The sequence below is a fragment of the Drosophila eugracilis genome, unplaced genomic scaffold (assembly GCF_018153835.1).
Source record: "Drosophila eugracilis isolate 14026-0451.02 unplaced genomic scaffold, ASM1815383v1 contig_2167, whole genome shotgun sequence".
In the NCBI taxonomy this organism is placed as follows: Eukaryota; Metazoa; Arthropoda; class Insecta; order Diptera; family Drosophilidae; genus Drosophila; species Drosophila eugracilis.
In genome coordinates this window covers 2,501,058-2,523,230 of record NW_024573052.1, presented here as the reverse complement: position 1 = coordinate 2,523,230, position 22,173 = coordinate 2,501,058, and the positions used below count along the sequence as shown (strand labels likewise).

The window sequence follows — 22,173 nt, the reverse complement described above, 5'->3', positions numbered from 1 at the left end:
TGCTCGCCAGCACAGCTCTCCCGCTCTTCATAGTCAGCTGGCAACCGTCAGCCGCCAACCGCCGAGCAACTGCAGCTGAGCCTCAGAGTCAATTTTCAGCTGAGCGGTTCAGTCGAGAAACGAGTTTCACGCCGAACGGACGCTCACGCTGCGTCGATTTCTCGCGGATGAAAACTAGGGAAAGAATTCGCAAGGTTTTGTTTATTTACATACGTTACATGGCTTTTTAATTGGCTACGCGTGTGTGAAACTGTTCGAGTGTGTGCAAAATAATTTGCTTTATTTTTTTACAATTTTTTTTTTTTTTTGATTCGAAACGTTTGAAAGTGTCTACCGAAAGAAAAAAAAATTAGCCCAAAAAAAAATTAAATCAAAAAGAAAGATAGAAAAGAGAGTGTGTGTGAGAGAGTGTGTGTTCACCTGGGTACAGGCATTATGGACCGATGCATGTGAACTGACAGGAAATAGAGCGCCATTAAGCCAACAACACTAGAGCAGAGCTCAGCTTTCAGCTTCTAGGCACATCAAAAGGCAGTTAGAACCATGGAAAGACGCGGCCCAAAACAGATTCGCTAATTGAGGTCGTTGTCTAGGTAAGTTGTCAGTTCTTCTGGTTTCCGTTTTGCAGCAGCTCTACAAAATTCACTTACGACACTTACAACTGCAACAAAAACCGAAATAATACCAACGACTTGCTGCGATCTCTGATCGCCAGATAAAGCTACCACCAAAACGGTAAATTATGCCGGTGTGCTGGGGGCAAAAAACTCTCCTGGTCGGCAAAATTCACACGTTGCACAGTGGGACAAAGTAATTGAAGTGTGTGTTTGGGTCTGTTTATCCGCCCAAGAAAGTCTTTACTGTATCCTATCCTTTCTCCTGAAATCGTTTTAAACAGAATCTGATTCATATTTCTTATTCCAAAAACTATCATTTTATGGAGCAACACATTCTGTTAAGAAATTATTCCCCTTAACATGAGTTGTTTTTAAGATTATTCAAAAACTCATTTAAGCTTTTATGGTCTTTAAGCTGCTGGTGGCCGAATCATTTGATTTCACCTGAATTGGTTTTTCCACGGAGACTGGGAAATCGCTCTATTTTGAACTGTGCTTGCCCCAGGGTGGCTGGCCCCTGCAAAAAGCGGAAAATCAAAATGACAGATAGTCGGACTTCAGGCTTCGTCAGAAGAAAAAGCCACTGAGTCAGCAGTGAAAGCAGCGGATCGGATTGGTTTGGATCGAAAGCTCTCTCGATCTCTTTGCTGAACTCTGGCTATCTATATCTCTGCAGATCGGCGGGGGGTTGAGAACCAGAATACTAAACCGTCAGAGGCCTGACTCTGATAATATAATTATCCGAACGGGCAGGCGGCCACATAACTGAGCGGCAATCAATGGTTTATGGCCATAATGATGCTGGCCCGATGCGGCGTCGATGAAAACCACAGCGGAAACGGCATTATCGCGGCTCTCAACTATCGATCAAAAAAGCAGGCAGCCTCAGCTATGTAAGGTCGAAGCACGGCGGCTAAATGCATATTAAGTAATTTCCACAAAGTGAGAAGCGCAAAAAAAAACGAGATAAAACGTAAATAGATACTTGTATGGCTCTATTTAGCGCATGTTTCCTTTTCAAAAACATTCGCAGCATGTTTTTTAAATATATATATATTTTGTTGGTTCCGCTAAGGCAAATGGCAAGTGCAAAAATTTGTTGCGAAAATTGATTAACATCAGACTGGTGGTAGGCGAGATGGAGATGGAAACGTTAGAGGCACCCTCCGCTCTTTTCCCCTGCCCAAAGGCCGGCAAATTTATGAAATTGCTGGTCAAAAGTTTTTAATTGAATCTCACATAAAAAGCAAAAAGCAAAAGACGTAAGAAAAAAGTAAGATGTGAAAAAATCAAATAAAAAGCAAGGCAAACAAAAACGCGGCGACAAAGACAACAAACGGTGGTGATGATGATTGGGACATGAAGCTCGGAACTGCCGACTATTTCGGTTTTTTTTCTTCTTCTCATTTTGTATTTGTTTATTTTTTGATATTTTTTTGATATTTTTTTTTTTAATTTTAATGTACACATACATATGGCGTTTATTATTTGGCAACTTTTGTCTAAGACTTTTCACTGAGAAACCGAGCTTGCCGATCAACTGATAAACTGGTTTCGCAGTTTATTGAATTTTATACAGCATTTGCATCGGCTTTAGCCGCCGAGCAATAAACAATTTGAGTGAGCAAACAAAAAGATGGTCGCTCATCGAGTTTGTCCAAGGTATTTGACCCACCACTGCGGCAGTTAAATCAGCAGCAGCAGCAGCAGCAGAATTGTTCCCATTCCGATTGTGTTTCTGATTCTCATTCTGATTCTCACCGACGCGCAATAAGCTCTCGGGAAGAGGCCCTGACAACCCCTGCCCAAAAGCAGCTGCCCAGCAAGAAGCTTAAGTCCCGGCATGATTCCAAAGGCGAACAAAAGACAAGTAAACAAAGTCTTGGGTTACCATTCACTCACAAGAATCTGCGCCTTATTTCCCTTCCGTTTCAGATCACTCTCTTTAATACACTCCAACCCCCTCACACACCATCGTGCCCAAAAAAAAAAAAGTCCCCCCCGGTGGGCGCCACAACTTTATCTCACTTTTTGTACCTGTCACTCTGCCGCGCAAGCAGCTCCTCTCACTTTCGTTCGATTTTGGGCAACCCGCGTGATGAAGGGCCTTTCTAAATCTTTAATGGCCAGCCCGATGGCCGATGATCCCCTTTTACCTCTGATACTGGGCATTCTGGGTAATGCGTTGTGTACACAAAACTGCCACAAGCTGTGCAACAAATGCGGGAAAGATAATAGGGCCGAAACTTGATTTCGTTATCTCTTCGATGTTTATTTCTGTGTAAATTAATAAATTCTCTTTTGAAACGTTTTCATTCATAAAAGATTCCATGATGTTAACTATTATGTTCCAATGTTATAGAGTAGGCCTTAAAATAGCACTTTACAGTAAGACAGTCATTAGAAAAGTTCTTAGATTTCGCACCACCACAGTTCCCACCTCGTCTGTTCCCTTGGGATACGAGATACGAAGCTGGCTTAAAGACTTCCTCTATGATCTATAGCTATCATGTAATGCCTCTGTAAGGGGGTACTTGAACTTCCATTCTACGATCTCGATTCTCCATTCTCCGATCTCCAGAGTCTCGGGTCTCCGTTCTTCAACTGACGCTCCGCTGGCGACGACGCTCGCCGAACAATGGAGTTCTTGTTGCTGCTGAATTTCCACAACCCCTCGTCAGTATCCCGCGTCCCTGTGCATTGTCTATATATAATCCATGGGGCACAAAGCCCATACATAGTAATTAGAATCATGCACGAGCATACCTTTGGCTGCCTTTGGTATCTATGTAGCTATGTATCTGCGTATCTAGAGGTTTGGCTTTGGCTTTGGCTTTGGCTTGTTGTGTGCCGAGTGTAGAATGCTCAGAGTTCGCTGACTGTGACTTTAACCGTTGGCGTCTGCGCCTCAGTCGTTAATTTAGGCTTCAGTAATTATGAGCGACAGAAGCGGACCATTTCCCATTTTGCCCCAAAACCAAAAGCAAAAGCAAAAGCAAATCGAGTTGAAGAATTTGATTCGGGATCGGAGATAGTCAGCTCCATGCTATTAATCACTGGAGTTGGTCAGTTGAAAATTCAATTTCGTGGCCACAAAAGTCGACAAATTAACGTCTTTTTAATTGCTCGTGCTGTTGCTTTGGCTTTTGCCACGACAAAGCATTCAACAAGCAGCAGCAACAACAACAACAACAGCAACAAGCAAGCAAACAACAACAACACCAACAATGGCCAATTGTCATGTGAAGTCGTTGAACTCAAGAGCCCCCCGCGACAACCACAGTTTATTTTCCCCTCCCTTCCGACCCAGGCTGGTGTATCTTTATTTTACTTTATTTAACTTTTTTTCTGTGTGTGTTTGTGTGGTTTATCCATGTTTGTGCCGAGAGCTGGGGTCATCACAGTTATACAATAGATCAGCTGCTGATCCATCATTTTAGCCCTCCATTAAATTGTGAAACAAAAGTTTGGCTGCAGTTTGGCTTTTGGTGAAACATAAAACCCAAATAAATGTACCTACTGGTAAGCAACAAACAACGAAAAAGAGCAGCCATTTGACTAGGCATGACCTTGACAAGGGCAGCCGCTCAGCAAACGTGTTTGCTCTCTAAGCAAACCGGTATGCTCCCCATCATCACCATCCATCCATCCATCCATCCATTCCCTCCACAACGCCAGCGAGCCGCTGATATTTTAGACACTTTGGTGACGCTTCAAAGATTTTCCAACGCAAAAATTGTCACACGAAAAAAAAGGGGCGACAGCTAAGCTAACAGAGAATACTATATTTACCACGTGCCGCGGCAAGAATCCGAGCATGCTGGCAGCAAAGCAAACTTGCAACACAGCAGCCAAGCAAAGTTGAATGGTTGGAAGGAATTAAACACTCTCGAAAAAGCAAGCATGCATGAATAAACAAACGAAGCTAGCTCTATGGGTAAAGTAATGCGAAAGTGGTTTCTAAGCTTGAAAATAAAATATAATATATATGTTCCTGTTCGATCAGTCAAATAAATAAATAGGATTTATTAGGGTAAACCTTAGGAATTCAGTGCTATTGCCTTGCCCACGGCTGTATGCATACCTATATGGGCTGTCTAACAATTGCAGTTCATTTCTTGCCGCTTCTCGTTTTTCCTTTTCAATTGCAATTGCAATTCGACTCAATTGTGCCGAGTACGAAAGCGTGAAAAACTCGACGGACCCAACCAGTAATCATCATGGGGAGTTGACCGGCCACTGACCACTGGATGGTATTGGTTTTTATTGGCTCTACATCTGATGTTTGGGACAAAACAGTGTTGAAATTAGCCAGAAAAGGCTGAAGAGGATTTAATGTGAACTTGAAATGCGGGGTGGTAATGTGTCTTACAGGTCGGGGGCCTCCAAATCACCCAACCATGGCATCATCTTTCGCCAGGCGGGACTTGCATAATTTGCCTACATTTTAAGCCTTTGTTTACTTTGATTTGTGTTATTACTTAATTGCTTTGAACCTGAAAACTGCTGACGAAAATAAAACAAAAAAAAACCATAATTTATAGCCCGTCTTTATGCAAATCTTCGGGCCATTTACATATGATTTTTTGTAAATTCTGGTTTTTCGTGGCAATATTTATTTTTCGCTTTGTTTAGCTGGAAATGCAAAACACGCGCTGTCCACAAAAAAACAACAAAATTAGACAAAAAAGCGTCCAGTTCCAGTTGATTTCATTGTCACCAAAAAAAAAAAGCGCGTTGACATTGAAAATGGCCAAAAAGAAAAGGGGGCACAAGAGAAAAAAATACAGAAAGAAAGAGGAGAAGCCCGAAAAGCCGGAGAGTTGAAATGGGATCGCATTGGGGCAAGTGGGTCAGCATGAAATCGACGAATGTTGGGCAAGGGCCGCTGACACCCGAGTAGACTGAGAAGAAGACTCTGCAGAAGAGACAGAGGGCGAAGATAGAGCAACAGCGGGTAGCGGGAAGACGTGCGTGAAATACGCCCCAAATGCACAAAACTGATTTGGCCATATATTGTACAATCATAGCAAATATCGGTACGTGATTTGGCTTTATAATATAAGATATATTATATATGTTATGGGGAATTGAAAAACTTAGGTAATACCCAAAAAATTGTTCTCTGTGGTTGACATTCCCTCTTTGCCAAGAACTTACATGTGGAATGCTAATATTACCAGTACGTAACTTCAGCAATAGTTTCCAGTTACAACTTTGATAAGTAGTCTTCCCGGAAGAAAGAGTATAAACAGGAAATATTAGCAAAGTCAAGTCACCTAATGTCTGAAGATGGACTCTACTCTACTTTTAACCACCATTAGAAATACCCCCGCAATCGATGGCACATTTCAACATCAAAGCTTTCGCACATAATGCATATAGGAGATAGCAGATAGCAGACGTGGCCGATCGATTGAAATCCCATTGGGTTTAGCTAATGTCCATTGTTAGCTGCCTGAGGACGTGCCTCACATGAGCGAGAGACGCTCCCAAAACACACATTTCGATCATTGTATAATCTCGGAGACTCAAAGACTTGGACACTCGTCGATATCTTGAGCCGGGAGCTACGTGACATGACTGAGGCATCGGCGGGTCTAATCTTTTTTATATAAGTGCTGCCTGGAATTCCATTAGCCGAACTCCGAAAAATAGCGAAAAACGAACTGGAGCTTAAATCAAGCGGCGCTTGCGTGTTGCAAGTGTTGCCAGTTGCAGGTTGCAAGTGCTTCCTGCTCGAAAAGGAGGCATGCAACACGCATCCAGTTGGCGCGGAGTGATCAGTGATCGGGGGGCCTTGGCCAACTTGTTTGGCCAGTATGCGAATCTCGAAAGAGAGAGACTTGTTGTCGATACTTTACACTGAGCGAAGACAACGAATGCTGCGATATAGCAGATAGTCCTGAATTTATTCCAATAAGTCGAATACTGTTCTTATTGGAATTTAATTCTTGGAAGTTTTTTAAAGAATAACTCGAATTGATACCAATTTAACTTGGCCAAGTTCTCTTGGCACCATGTTCTCGATTTCAGCCTTCTTTCTGTGTACATTTTTTTGGGGGCAGAAAGTAAAACCCGCAACTTGCCACAGCTGTTTTTGGCCAGGTCTCTGTGTGTGTGTTTTTTTTTGGCCAGGTCCGAAAGTCTGAGTGCCTTGGGTGCAGGTGACATACTTTTCTCAACGGCCTGTCCTAAAATAATTTTACTTTTTCTTAGCCGCCAACTGGTTGGCTAACTACTTTCTCTGCCCTGATGGTGGATTTCTTGGCTGGTTTCTTGGCTGGATTTCTTGGTTTGATTTCTTGGCGGATTTCTTAGCTGCTTTTCTATTGGGGGTCCATTTCAAGGTCAGCAGCGACAGTCGTGAACGTAGTTTCCCACCATCCAAAAGCTGTGACTTGCATTCGCAATGAATCTTAATGCCAGCCAGCCAGTCAGCCAGCCAGCCAGATGATGGCCATTATCCGCGATGCAAATATATGGCTGACAGTTTTCGAGTCTCGTATCGAATCCGTTTCCAAGTCCGGGCAATGACATTCGCCCGGGTTTGTTCCCCCTGGTATTTATACTCGTATATTTATACATCGCTTAATGTGTACTTTGGCTTTTTATTTAGCTGAATCAAAGTCCGAATCGCTACTGCATTCCAGGCGGTGTGAGCTCATCCATTTCTCGACTGCTCATCCGGCTTCTGGAGCGGATCACCAGGGTAATCGGAGCCTCCTCCCGTGAAATGTTGCTATGAAATCGATCCAAAAGGGGGTTACCAGGTGCTTACGAATCGGAACCAGGCATGGATTTCAGTTCAAAAGAATACTCGTACATCACAGATCAAATATGTAGCCCCTTAAGAGGGAGTGCACCTACCTAAGACCGGTTTCTAGGCGTTTTTTAGATAGGGTAGATAGGCTACCCTTAGAAAAAATATGACTAGTTAAATGCAAATTTTTAGTTGGTTTCCATTTGACTGGCGTTTTTGTCATATTTGGCCAGGCCATGTTCACCCACTAATTGGTAGTTCGGCGGTGGCACCTGGCCACCTAGTTACCCATTCAGCTGTCCAATTTCATTGATAAACATTTGCCCATTTGCCCCACCCACCCACATAAGCACACAAACACACACAGACTTACACAAATAGACATTTTTGTAGCCCATAGAAAGAGAGAAATAGTGAAATATCTTGAGCCAAGGTGAGCCACATTTGTTCGATTCAGTTCCAATTGGTTCAATGCACCCCACCCAGTGGTGCAGTGGTGCACCACTCTGTGGTGCAGACACTGCACTTCCAATGGAAGTGGCCACCACCACCACCTCTTTCGGCTCTTTCGGCGCCTGTCCAACAATCCATGATCAATCGGTGCAAATGGCCAAAACGAAGTTAGCCGCATTTTTGCTGCCCCAACTGCCCCAACTGCCCTGGCTGCCAAACAGATGCAGATACTTGCACTCACGGATATACAGATACGAAATACAGATTCAAGATACAGATATGTGGATGGCATGGGCGGCAATTGTTCAGTTCAAGTGGCAACCGGTTGGATGCGACGCGCAATTAAAAAGCGCGGCCAACCAAGGCAATCTAACCACAGTTGAGCATCTTTAAGCCGAACTGCCATTGGAAATCACCGAAAGATCTTAGCCTTATAAGGTACCACTTTTCGATCACAACCTACAACTTAACTTGCCAAAGGGCTATTCAATTCAATCAACGGAGGCCCCACTGTACAACTAACTATATAATAAGGTGAGGCGAGCTCATCTCTGTGTGGGACTAGATTGGAATGGTTCGCTTTAGATTGTGGATGGGATTGGAGAGACCGTAGAATGGAGATGGCAGATTTCAGATTGCAGATGGGATTGGGACGCGCACTTGTCGACGATTTCCTGTCATTAGTTTGGCTGCATGTCAAGGTTGTTCGTCGTGGCGAGGCAAGCCCAGCAGCAACATCAGAAGAAGAGTTGAGGTGCCAGCCAATGCAATTGTATCTGCCTGCCACAATGCAATTAAGGCAGTGCGTTAAACGTCTTTCAAATGAAATGCAAGCCAGTTATTACCCAAGTAAGAAAGCCGCTTTAACCAGAGAAAGAGAAGCAAAAGTTGCTAGCTGCAAGTAGCAAGTAGTTGCAAGTTGTTGGTGCAGCAGTTGTTGCTATTGCTGTTGCAGCTGCATTTCATTTCGCTTCACTTTCTTCCAGGCAGCAGTTTTCCAGCTCGTTTGGCTGGTGGGCGGGGTTGGGTTTTTTTTTTATTTTTGAAAAACCGGCATCTCCTCCGTTTGCAATGTGGAAAATGCACTCTAACAAATTATTATGAGCAGCACTTGGCTTGCAATTGGCTATGGATGTGTGTTGCTGTTGTGCATGTTGTGCCTCGGCTGTGCTGTTGTGCTGTGGTTGCAACACTCAAACACTCAAACACCCAAAAAATAATCATAAAAAACCCGATCTTGACAGGTTGGTTGGCTATGCACCGTTGCCGTTTATTGGGCGGCATTTCCAGTGCTCCGAAGTTCCCAACTCTATAAAAACACTTGCAGGTGGTCAGATCTACAAAAAGGTAGCCACTTAATGGGGGACTTAAATGGGCGGAGAACCGCAGATATTGATTAGTATTTGTTTAAAGCTTTTCTCTAAGAAAAGTTTAGCCACTAACGGGATGCTTGACCTAGCATTAGCTATAGGAAAAGATTAGTTATTAACTTAACTTAACTCATCAAAATCTATATTACTCATTACTACAGACCCTTGATAGAGTTACAGCTGAATCAAAGTCGAGCTATATGTTGGCACACAGCTGTGCGGCAGGCAAAAGTTCTAGGCTATAAATATTTCATAGCAGAGTAGATTAAACTACTATAGTATATGGGGGAAAAGTGTGACGGGGATCTGCGATAATGTTAGTTTGATATGTAATACAAGACGGTTCAACATGTGTAAGTGGATATCTCCTCCTGTGGCACTCAGCTCTGTGAATATGAACACATGTCTGTACGCAAATGTCTGTCGCAGATTGAGCCACATTGAATTGTTCGGACGGCTGACTGCACTTGCAACGCAATTGCGACCGTAATTGAATCAGCTGCTTGGATCTCGAATCGAAATCATCGCAGACGCAGGCAACTGTCAGTTCGGTTAAAACTCTCAAAAGATCGAGTGGTCGGTCTGTGGGGATCCAAGTCTGCAGTTGACCCCATTCTGCAAACTAATGACTGACGTCAGAATTGGAGTGCAAGTCGCAGTGCACAGAGAGAAAAGATTTATGATGATATGCCGCCACTTTAGGCCGCCTTAGGCCTTCATTTAATCATTCATTTATTTAGCCTCTTTTTTCTTCCCCTGTGCAGAGTCACTAGGGCGCTGACAGTTGCCTCTGGCATTGATTGAAGTCTAATTAAAGCGAGGCATGCAGAAAGAAGAAGAAGAGGAAAAACTTAAGGGCCACGGCTAACGGGGCTTGTTGTGGCCCGGCCCCGGTATGTAGATCAACTCTTTTCTTACCTATGCCATGCATTTTCCTCACCTTCCGCTCCGTGGCAAAGAAAAAAGCAGCAAAAAGGAGGTTTACCTTTTCCTAGGCGTGCCACTAAAATATTTATGAAAGATATGCCTCGTAGAAATCTTTCGAACCCGACCCGACAGCTCCGGCAGCCAATAATCATAACTATTATTACGCTGATCATATGGTCCATTGTCGAATTTGGCATCGCAAAACTTGTTTACGGCTTGTTCTCTGTGTTCTTCTTGCCGCTTTTCGGAATGAGTTTGTGCTACTTTTCGCAACAACTACGAAAAAAAAAAAAAAAAAATGAGGCAAAACCAAAAAAAAAAAAAAAAAAGAGAAAGAAAAAAACAGAAGAATTCCCTCAAATCGGGGTCACCAAGTACCACAGCGAGGAAGTCTTTGTCTGGGGCCTGGATAAATGCCTCAATGATATGTTGTTGGCTACATGTTGTTGCCACACATATCGAGATCTATATAGTACACGAGTACGTCTGATAGCTACGCCCCCGTCTGCGAAGAAACCTTCGCGACGACCAAAGACACGACTGTGTTAAGGTTGAGGTTATCATAGACCCCAAAACGTGCCCGAGCAACTACAAATAAATGGAGAGATATAATAGCTACAAGTACAAGTACAAGTACACAGCGAGTGCCAACAGATGGTATTATATTGTGTTTTTGCTTAGTTAGTTTGGGTGTTCCAATGTTCCAATGTTTCGGTGGCGCCCTCGAAAATGCCTCGCTCATATCAGGCAGACGATGGAAAAAAGTTAACTCTAAGCCATACCAAAATTTATTGGAATTCTTTTCGTACATTATCGAGGGGTTCCGATAATACAGAAACGCTAATATGCGAGTCGAACAGGCCTTAAGTGATCAAGATACGGTCAGTCGGTCTGGTCGGCAAGGAAGCCATGTTAGATAGATGCGATAGCAGGTGGGCCAAAACAGGAGTCGAAGAACCCTAAACCCTAAATAACCCCTTGAGCTGGTTTTCACTATCCAAACAAATCGATGGTTGGCAGTTAAACTTACAGAACATTTGTATATTTTTAAGATTATTTCAATTTATGTTTATGATAAACTCTCTAAAGGTATTGCGGTTTCAGTGACCCATTAAACTTAAAATAAGAAAACTTGTAAGGTATCTGAGTAATTCTTTCTTTCTTTTAACCTCTCCTAAAACCAATTTGATGTCGATTTCTTTAGATGTTCTAGTTAGATGTGCAACAGCAGCTAATTAGAAGTCGATTCGAAGAAGGTGGCACACACCCTATAACTATAGCTAGTCTCTTGGAGTGTCCATTTATGGTGGTTCACCTATGATGTCATCCGAGTGGTAGTGTGCGTGTGCGTTTAGGTGAGGCTTCCTTCCTATTTTTTTTTCTTTGATTTCTTGACGATGGGCCGAAAATGGTCACGCATTTAGACATCGGCACTCCTGGTCGGTGAAAAGCGTTGGAGGGTTTCTGCTGTTGATTTTATTTTTAGCGAAAGGAGCGCCAATATACCACTTAAAAAACTAAAAGAAGGTGGTCGGGCTCCCACGCCAAATAGTTAACTGCGATTGAAGGTCGTCAATCAGAACGCGAGACTTGCGCAATTCTGCCAGCGCTGCAGTCAGCGCAGCTCATCATCATCTGACTTATGCAACGCACTTAGCTGGAAGTTTTAGTTCAGTTGGCCCAAGTGCGGCGACAAGTGAAGATACAGATAGATACACAGAGCAACAGATACTAGATACCAGATACCCATATTCCATAGTGAAATACAAGTACAGTCAAAGAACAGTCAAGTTTTTTATAACTCTGATTCCTTTCGAATATAAAGTTCTAATCGATTGGTTTCAAAATGCTAACCAATAGCGACTTTTATAGCAAATGAGAAGTGATTTTCTACATATTAATTTAGTTACTATGTTTAAAGAAGTGATTTTAAGACTTACCAGCATTATTCTGTTGAACTCTGTCGAGATCTGTAGAGTTCAGTCGTGCAAAGTTCCAGTCGCAAACCTTTTAACCAAATTCCAGTTCCCAGAAAGCAAAAATAAGAACTTTAGTAATAAACTTTTAAAAGAAGAATATCCAATCGGAATTCTAACTTACAAATCCAAGTCTTCGATCCAATCAGAAAATCCAAAAACCATTTGGCATGCACTTTTTCGTGCCTCCTTTCACCTGACGTTGTTGTCGCAGCAATCATTTTGCATGGTCTGATAAGATAAAGCAAGAGCTCCTCCAGTCGGGAGAGCCAGGGAATGAGAGAGCAACTCTGTTTTTTTTTTCTGCCTGTGGCTCTATTATTAGAGAGTTACCGTTGCTTTATTATTGCCACTATTATTGTGTTTGATAGTGTGTGTGTGTCGGTGTTTAGAGTTCTCTACGTGTGTTTGTGCTTTTGTGTTCTATGCATAATTTGCGCGTTTTTGTTTTCAGTTTTGTTAACGTCGTCGTCGGCGCCGCCTCGCAGAAGTTGCTTCTCCTCTCTTCATCCAGAAAGAGAGAGAAAGCCAAATAAAAGAAAAAAAAGAAACACCGCTAGCCGCAGTTAGTACGCAATTTTTTGTTGTTTTTCAAGTTTACCTTAAGAGCTACATAAATTCTAGTGTGCGTGTATTAATTTATTTCTGTTTATGACAACGTGCAATTAGCCGAACAGCAAACACTGCATTTAATTGCGGCAAAGCAAAGTGAATAGCCAAAGAAAGCCACGACGAATAGAATTGGAAATGTGAAGTGCGAGAAGTGATTCGTCACGTAGATCGGGATTCTAACCCAACCGTTGGAAAAACTATTTGCCACAATCTTACACCTGTCTGCGAAATAATAGTAGTTTAAACCAAACTAATCTTCAACTGTATATCATATATGATATTTGTGTTACTATTATTTTGAGTACAACTGTATTCGTTAGCCGCAAACAAAACAGTAGTTAAAGTGCAGTAGTTATAATGTAATCTGTGTGAAATTAACGGAAAACTTGCCATTGGCCAAGCGTCCGACGATTTGTTTTCAATTAGCTAAGGAAGTTGGTTTTAGTCGGAAGGGGTAAACAGCTAGAACGTGGCTTAAAATACGGAAAATAGTCGGAATATCGATTTTATACTAACTCACTTCTTGGCCACTCACATCGTCTGCCTCATTCATATTTAAACCCATTCGAACCCGTTGCCTTCTATGGTCTCGCAATCAATTACCATTTCTTTTTCGTATCTTCTTTTGGTTATATTATGCCATCGATTCTTTTTATTTTATTATCTATATAGCTTTTCGTTGATTGATTCTTTAGCTATGCTCCCTAATTTCCTCACTTTTGGACCCGCGTGAACCAAGACAGAATTGGGCAAGAAACTAGCAACTTGTTTATAATTGGAATAACGAATAAGATAGAACCCATAAAGATTTTTTTAGGTAATCATATATTCCCAGGTTTTGCCCATTTTTGCTAAGGGTTATATTATATATATTCCCCTTTGATGGTCCTTAATGGGTTTTTAAATAGATCTATCCACGTCACTCCTGAAGACCCCAATCGAATGTCTAACGTACAGTGACATCTTCTGAGCCATTAGAGCTACAGCCGGGGTACGTGATAAGTGTCAGTCATAGGGGCATATACTACCTATACACATGTGCAGGGTATTTACCAAAGAACCCGAGGATCGGACATAGCAGAGCGAAGCGGCCTAATCAAGTGGCTCAAATTGCCGCACAAATTGAAATAGATAATGGCCAGCAAGTGTCAGGGGCGACATACATACATACATACATAACAACAACGACGACTAAGACTTAGCATATTCGGGATTAGTCATGCGTATCACTCGGCTGATAACTCACAACAAGCCAAACAAAAGCAGATAAAGTTGTCGCAAAAACAGGTAAAAACAGTGACTCGAGAAAGTCATTCCACAGGTGTTTCTGGGTATATCGACTTACCAGGCGATTGGAAATTTGCATAGCAGTCTAGTTGGATCGGTGATGATGTTTATAGAGAAACAATGATGAGCACCAATAAAAAAAATTCCCGCACGTCGCTTATCCACCATGATATCATCGCCTAACTTTGGAGCAACCTCAAGTCGATTCACTGAATGCAATGCCGAACTTCAATGTCAGTGTCATCGATTGAACAGTGAAAACGATTCGCAGTCAAAACATCTCTATATTTAAGCCCATGATGAAGTGATACCCCCCGACTTTCCGACATTCCCAATAATCACATCGACAGAGCTGGCCCATTAATCATCTTGTATTTGCACTTCTGATTCAACTTATTTAACATGGAGCGGTACTTGGGGCCCCCAAAACAATAATGCTTACCTTTTCTTTAGGCACATGTGTAACGGTAGAAAGTTGCCAATTTTAAGAGTACACATAACGGTGATACTTATCCAAATGACTGAAGACATTAGCCGTGAAATTAGCATTCGATTATGGAAGTCGTAGTTTTTTTGCCTGGGTTATCTAACCCCATGATGTAGAACCATAAAGATCCGAATGGGGAGGACTTTTATGGGTTCTATTTAGAAATAAAACTATGCTTGTCTTGATATATTCCAAGACCATAAAGATCTATTAGCGACTACAATCAAAACATTTCGATAAAAGCTTACTAATAATGATGTCTTTCCATGGTTATTCAGTCAGAAGATTCTTTCTTTTAGATTATCTAGTATTTCGATATGATAATGGGCCTTCCTTGAGATTCACATTTTCAAAGCCAAAGATATAACCAACTCGTGAGGCCTCAATGTTGCTGATCAATCAAGTTCTCGCAACGATAAGTGATCTCTGAGTTCGCCAAGTTTTAAAGACCTTGTTTCGAAACGATCGTTTTGATAAACGCCGGAATGGAAATCGTTCGCACTTCACGTTATAGGTAATATCGCTCGATGTTTGTCTGTTAACTGGGCTACTCGTGTCAGAAGTGGAAATCGATAGAGGGTTACTTAACCATCTCCAATCCGAAACACACGGAGCCAACGTGCCAAAGCAAACAGTTCAATTACGTCTGATTGTTCAGCTGCAGTTAGCAGTTGGCTCTGATTCATCGCTATTCAAATGCTATATGCCCATTATAATGGGCAATATATTTAGATAATCGAGGGCTTATATATGGCCATAAATGTAAGCGCCTTTATTCCAGCCATTTCACTCATACAAAGACGATAGGCAAAGTATAAAGTTCACCATAGAGTACCATCCGAGTGTAATTTAATTTTTATTTCAATTAGCCAGTTCACAAGGGCCACCAAACACTTAACGCTATTAGCCAAGCTCATTATTTTGGCAACACCACAAGCCATGTTTATGGAACGTGATGATTTAAAACAAAAACCACAATAAAAAACATTTCTCATCGCCGCCTCATGATAGCTGAGGAATTTCAACTTACTCATGCTTATTTCAAGGGGAACTTTAGTGACTGACTATAAAAGCCTTTGGGCCAAAACCAAAAACAAAACAAACGCCGTATTGATAACCCAAAACTGGTTAGAAGAGTTGCTAAAACGACTGAGGAAATACCCAATCTATGGCCATAATGGATAAATGGTAAGATTAGGGTTTTACGTTTAAACGAATGATTAAGGTGGATCGAAGTGATCGAAAAGTGAGACATTCAATTCAGGTGTAATTGCCTCAAAAGCTTGAAATCCTCAAACCCCATGGGGTATTTTTTTTTTTTGGCGAATTCATGGGGATCGACGTGATGACTCCATGTTGAGTTTTATATCTAATTAGGCTGGTTAATAGTCGAGCTAATAAGTCGGGGCTGCTCATTAAAAAGTAAACACAAATCGATTGGCCACAGGCAATCACGAATGTGCACAGTGCGGCTCATTAAAATAAATCCATTGACTATTTTGGGATCCCAGGCGGATATAGCCGCTCATATTAAAGGCTTAATTAAAATCTTATTTTTTAAGCTGATTCAAGTTCTTAAATCTGGAATACAGAAACTGAATGTTACAGCTTATATATATAGCAACTATCGAGTCAGGCAAGCTTTATTCTGAATTCAATTATCGTCATTTAGTTCCATTAAATCTGTTTATTTGTCGTTCGAAAAGGTTGTTTACTGAATTGGATTCCCAATTAAGGGAAACTATGCACTTCCCGTGGGAATTACTTGCGATTAACCTTATAGATCTGTAATGTACTGTATACCTAATGAAAATGTACATGAATGCACGGGAAAAAAGAAGGATTTGGTTGAAAAATATCACCCATAAACTTCTTCCTATCCTAAACTACTCCTATCCCTTAGATAGTGGCATTATCATTTGAAAATAAAACATAATTTCAAAGAGATTTCCCTATTTGTTTTCAGTGCAAAGACAATAGAACAAGTTGGTGCTGCAACAATTGGCCGTAATTTGCATGGTCTTGCACTCACACCGCTGCACCACCTAACTATGTCATTAGAATTTACTACTGAGTAAACAACGCCACGCCCCCCTTTCCACCCTCTTTTTCCTATCTTGCTTATAGACATCTATATATACTCGTATATATATTGAAGTCGCCTTCGCGATTTGCATTGTGTGCAAATGATTCGCACGCGACAAAAAACGCCCGCAAGTCGCGAACTTCTCATTGCCGCCGACGATTTCGATTTTCTTGAGCTTATCGCTCGCATTTTGGCCAGTGCCTTTGTATAGGTGTGAGCCATTAAACAGCCTGGCCGACAATTAAGCACTAAGCCAGGCGCAAAAGGCAAATAGAAACGGAGAAAATTTAATTGATAAAGCGAATACGTACAAGCTAGAACTATCAAGTCGACTTTGGAACGTACTTTAGAAATCGAAATTGCCGTTTATTGTTGGGGAAACTAACATATAGCTCTTTATCTTTGGGAAAGGGTATTATGGATGTGTCTCAAATTGGAAGAATCGAGTATGTGTATGTGTGGCATTGATAAACAGCAAAAAAGCAGTCGCCAGCCCCCCCTTCATCATCTTTATCAGCCAGAAAAAACTGATAAGACCAAGCGTCTTTTGTAATCGAGCCGCTTTTAACTCGCTTTCTTGCCGTTTTTCACTTTCAGATTTCGCAGCGCACAAATCGCACGCCATTTTCTAGCATGCTCTAGGAATATTACGAAACCCGATCGAAATTTTAAGGAAAACGCTGAGTTGCAAAAGTTGAGATTCGAAATCGAAATCGAAACCGAAACCGAAAAGGAAACGGAAGTTGGTGAAGGTGGAAGAAGCGGAGAGCGATTGAGAGATAGGGAAACACTTCGGGAGCCACGCCCACAACATGAGCAGCATGAAGGGCGGCTTCTCCACACTAAATCGTTGGTTTGGCCGGAAAAAGGGTAAGTGGTCAATAAACTTTAAACGCCACTAAAACAATAAACTTTAATTAGCCTGACAATTTATTTTTATCCTATATGGTTCCCTATCTACTGTACTATATTGCCACAATCGCTAAATACAATCCAATAAATACTTCCTAAATGAATATTTGTTGTTCCAATAGATAGAACCCTAAGAAACTCAAATTCTAACTTGTAAAATCTTAACTCCCCCTTTTCTTACCGTTAGACAAATCCGGCACTGGCAGCTCTTCCATGGGCAAGTTGTCCAAGTCGTCGACACAGCTTCACCATTTGTCCACGGACACGGACGTAAACGAGACTAGTCAGCTAGAGTACAATCGGATAACCCCAGTGCCTGCAGCCACCAGCAATGCGCCCTTTGAGCAGACTTTCCGCATCACCGTTCTGCTGCCCAAGGATCAGCTTTTTGTGGCCCGACTGGGTGCCAGGGTTCCTCTGAGTAAACTCCTTTCGCTTGTGTGCGACAACAAGCAACTGGATGCGGACAAGTACGAGTTCCGCAGTCCAGGTAAGAGGATCTACATATACTTTTGCATTACCCAATATACCTTACTTAACTATTTTCTTTTTCCAACTTTTAGTGGATGCTAGTCAGGTGTACAATTGCGAATCGACTATCGGAGCTGTGGGCCTCTCAGAGATCCGACTGTGCCACAAATCGGAGTCCTACGACAACTTTAATCCGGATGTGATGCACAAATTCCAGCGCACCGGGGCTGCCCGAGATTCGTTGAGCAGCAGTTCGGACTTCAGTAGCAGCCGGCACTCAAAGGTTACGGCCAAAACGCCGAGTCCTTACAGTTCAAGCAATTCACTGAACTCAATGGACTCCACGGGGATGAACTACACTCGTACGCCAGTAGTGGTGCCGCCGGCAAAGGTATTAGCCCCACCGCCGCGTAAAAAGCGAACCGCTCCCAGGCCACCCAGTCAGATTTGCATTCCGGAGCAATCTGTTCCGGATATTCCGGCTGCTAACTTGAAAAGCGAGCCAGCCTATGCGGTGATTGTCAAGCGACCACAGCTCTGCATGTCCACGCCAAATCTCTCTGGTCCTCCGGAGGTAGACTGCAACGGCAACAGCTCAAAGTCACCGGACGAAGACTCCGCAGATGGGCATTATGCCACATTGGATCTGAAACCACCAGTGGCTGGTGGTCCGGAACCAACGCCACGGAAACGTTTGGTGCAGATCAAGAAGAAAACGGCACCGGCTCCACCGCCAGATTTTCAAAGTGGCGGAGATAATATATCATTGGCTTCTCTTCCGGAACCAGTTACACCTACGCCGAATGTACCGCAACCAGCTCCTAGGATTACCACACCTTTGCCCGTCGCTCCGGCTGCCAATCCTCCTCTTCCCCAACTGAATGGCAATGGTAATGGATCGCCCAATGGAAATGTCTCCAAGGTCCTTCTCAATAGAACACCAACCCCGGAGCCCCGATCTTTAGGTAGTGCCACAGAGGATGATGATAACGATGCGGCTTCGAAGCAAGCGGATTCTGGTATTGGAGAACCAGCACCATCGCCTTCGGCCTCACCAGAACCCGAAGCGGAGAAATCGCAGCAGGAATCGAGTTCCGAGGACGACGAGGCCATCAAGGTATACAATTTCAAGCTGTGCCAGACTTCCAAGAAAGACGAACCATTGGCCACTAGCTTTGCGGAGTTGACAGTGCTTGCAGCCCAGGATATCGTTGAAGAGGAGGAGCATGTACAGCAGCCGGTGGCCATGACGAATGGCAATGTTGCCACTCCCAGTAGCGAGACCTCGCTTACTTCATGGAATTACTCTGTACCCATATCGCCACCTCCCGACTTCTCCGACCAGCAAATGCAGAAACGCAGTGCGGGTTCGGTGAGCCCCGGCTCGCCGCTGGACGAGATCGTGGATGAATTGGCCACTATAATTAACCAACAGCGTCTGGACACGTTGATCAAAAATCAGCCCGATCCCCGTCTAGCCGAGATTGAGGCAGCTAAGCCGAATCGTTTGACCAATTTTAGCATAGCTACGGCCAAAAGTACAACGAGGATTACCCGAGCTGGCTCTTTTCAGGCCGGCGGATCCGTCGAAGAGGCGGAGGTAACCTCACCTGGCGGAACTCTGAGTCATCGCAGCACTTCCCATGTCTCCCTTAACAAACTGGAACAGAACGGCAATAGTTTGGGTCAGAGGCGCTCCTCCAGTGAGTTGAGCATTGGCGAATCACCTTCATTGCAAAGTCTGGAGGTGATCAAGACGATCTTGAACTCACGAAAGAACAGCTTGGCTGAAAGTGGTGGCAGTTCGCCATCGCCTGTTACAGAGCAACCAAAGATCATAAAGGAACTGGAGATCCAGGCCAAAGACGAGCCCAGCAGTCCACCTACTACTGCTATTTCAAAGCTGTCAGCTACACTTGTCGAAAAACAATCGACTCCTGCTCCCAACGTTGTGCAGGAGCCCGAGCAGAAGCAGTCCCCTCCTCCGCCAGCCCTGAAACAATCACCTACTCCAATACAGAAGCAAAAGCCTTCATCAAGTGAAAAGCCACCAATACCTCCTGTTGTAAAAACTGTCCAGGAGCAGGTTACTCCATTGGCTGAGAATGGAATTTCTGTCCAGAAACAATCGCCTCCTGTGGCCAAGAAAGAGTCACCTGTTCCAGCTCCTAAGCCATCGCCACCGGCTTTGAAGAAGGTTCCAGAGCCATCTGCACCAGTTCAAAAAGTGCTCGTTACATCTGTTTCAACTGTTCAAACGGTTAAAGAGGAAACCGAAATCTCGGCCAGCTCCAAAACCACCATAACACCTCTTAATTCCCCAGCCACTCCAATCAGTCCAGTTAGTCTGAGAAACCCGATCAATAGCACGGAAACCCAACCAAGTCAACTGATTGAGTCTGCTCCGAGCTCCAAGCCTCTGCCGACAACTTATCGCTACTCCGGACCACCTAGCATCAATTTTGCCACCTGGAGCGAACGACCCAAGTCCACTGTGGCTATTAAGAACGAAGGGGACTACATCTTTGGCGGTGCAGGGAAGTCTCAGACGGTAACCTCACCACCTGCCAAGCTCACCATTGAAGTGGCTTCGCCCATTTTGAGAATGGGTATTCCCCAAAGGAAGGAATACCACGTCCCCATTACGGTTAAGCCACTGAAAGATGTCAGTCAATCTGTGGAGAACGAACAGCCGGTAAAGCATGAGAAGCCGGATGTCCAGAAGGTAAAGGAGCAGCAGGTCCAAGAGGAAACCTTTTCGGTTCAAGTAAAGCTTAAAACGCAGGTTAAACCATCTCCTGAGAAGCCACTGGTTGAGACCCAAAATCAATCCTCCACATTGCCACGTCCAGCCAAAACCAATCGATTCACTCTACCCGCTGGCCAAAGCAACCAAATGGTTTCCAACTTGGCCAGCAACTCCCTGCCACGCCCCGTTTCTACCTTTGAGAGGAACCGACCAGCGGAGGCCAATCCTTCTCCAGCTCCCTTTGGTCAGAACACCTTACGCCGCACAGGCTTTAAGGAACGAATGTTGGCCAAAGAGCAGCAAGAGCAGGAGCAGGCCTTGAGGATAAGGGTGTCTGTAAATGGAACTACTCCTTCTTCAGCTGCGACGTCCATATCCCCGCCAGAAAGCAAACCAGTGCCGCCGGCGAAGAATGTGAATGTGGTTCTAAAGTCCACCAAAACGGAAGTTAAGCTCCAAGAGCCGGAAATCAGACCGGTGAGCCTGCAGGTCAAACTTAAGCCCACATCCCAGCCAGCAGCTACACCCTCACCGCCACCACCGCCGCCGGCACAATTAGTTCCGGCCCTGAAGCCTGTGAAAACCAACGGCGGACGCAGTGGACCCACAACTCCGGATCCGCGTTCCCAGCTGATGGACGCGATACGGAATTTTAAACGAGAGGAGCTCAACCGATCCTGAGTTTTCCAAAAAAGAAACAGTAGATAAAATTCAAGCACAAAATCACAAAGGCAGCGCACAAGTTATATTATTTTTATACCGTTAACAGTAAATTTTGTGTTGAGTTTGTAAATAATTTTGAAAAAAGCCACGATTTAATAGAACGTTTTTTTTCACACCCCATTCCCCCCGCGCTTTTAAAGCGCCCAATAACCCAATTTTTTTTTAACTAATCTTAGTTTTTGTTATGAACTATGTAGTTTTTTAATAATTTGTTTTAGTCATTAGGTCACAAGAGAACCCAAAAAAAATATTAATATAAAGAAAAACGAAACATTTATCTATATATATATATATATATATATACAAATATACATATGTGTATGTTAATATGCATAAATAATATTTCGTACGTCATAGTGAAATATAGTAACCAATTTTCTAACCAATGGGACTGGTCTACTTAGTCGTGTCAAACAAAAAACAAATGGTAGCAAAAGCAAAGGAGCCCGAAAACAAGAGTTAAAAATGCTAATAAATTATTTTAAAGCAACAGCAGTTAATGCATTTAGCGTTGATGTATATATATGGCATTGTATTAAACTGAATAAAATAAAATACAGAAACTAATAATGGTCGTTCTATACTTATGCAGTGGGCACTTAATACATTGATAATTACTCAATGTTAAAAAGATAAACAACCATCTTGAGCTTAATTTTATAAATATTATACACTTTAGAACATTTGAAAATAGTATTTACCTAATATTAAGCACTTCAGAAAAGTTAAAAATAGTATTT

The 22,173-nt window shown here is 43.0% G+C and overlaps 1 protein-coding gene across 4 annotated transcripts; it reads left to right on the top strand.

Annotated features, from left to right (window-relative positions):
- Positions 1 to 110: 110 nt before the first annotated feature.
- LOC108103297 (nascent polypeptide-associated complex subunit alpha, muscle-specific form) lies at positions 111 to 22,000 on the top strand. 4 transcript variants are annotated; one of them, XM_017208716.2, is made up of 4 exons: positions 111 to 593; positions 17,176 to 17,448; positions 17,678 to 17,980; positions 18,054 to 22,000. In XM_017208716.2, exons 2-4 carry the CDS (start codon positions 17,391 to 17,393, stop codon positions 21,389 to 21,391), a joined length of 3,699 nt encoding a protein of 1,232 aa, XP_017064205.1. In that variant the 5' UTR covers positions 111 to 593; positions 17,176 to 17,390; the 3' UTR covers positions 21,392 to 22,000. The 4 variants fall into 4 exon arrangements, with proteins under 4 accessions (XP_017064205.1, XP_017064206.1, XP_017064208.1 ...); XM_017208717.2 differs by lacking the exon at positions 111 to 593 and adding an exon at positions 11,550 to 12,671; XM_017208719.2 differs by lacking the exon at positions 111 to 593 and adding an exon at positions 11,550 to 12,675.
- The last annotated feature ends 173 nt before the right edge of the window (positions 22,001 to 22,173 follow it).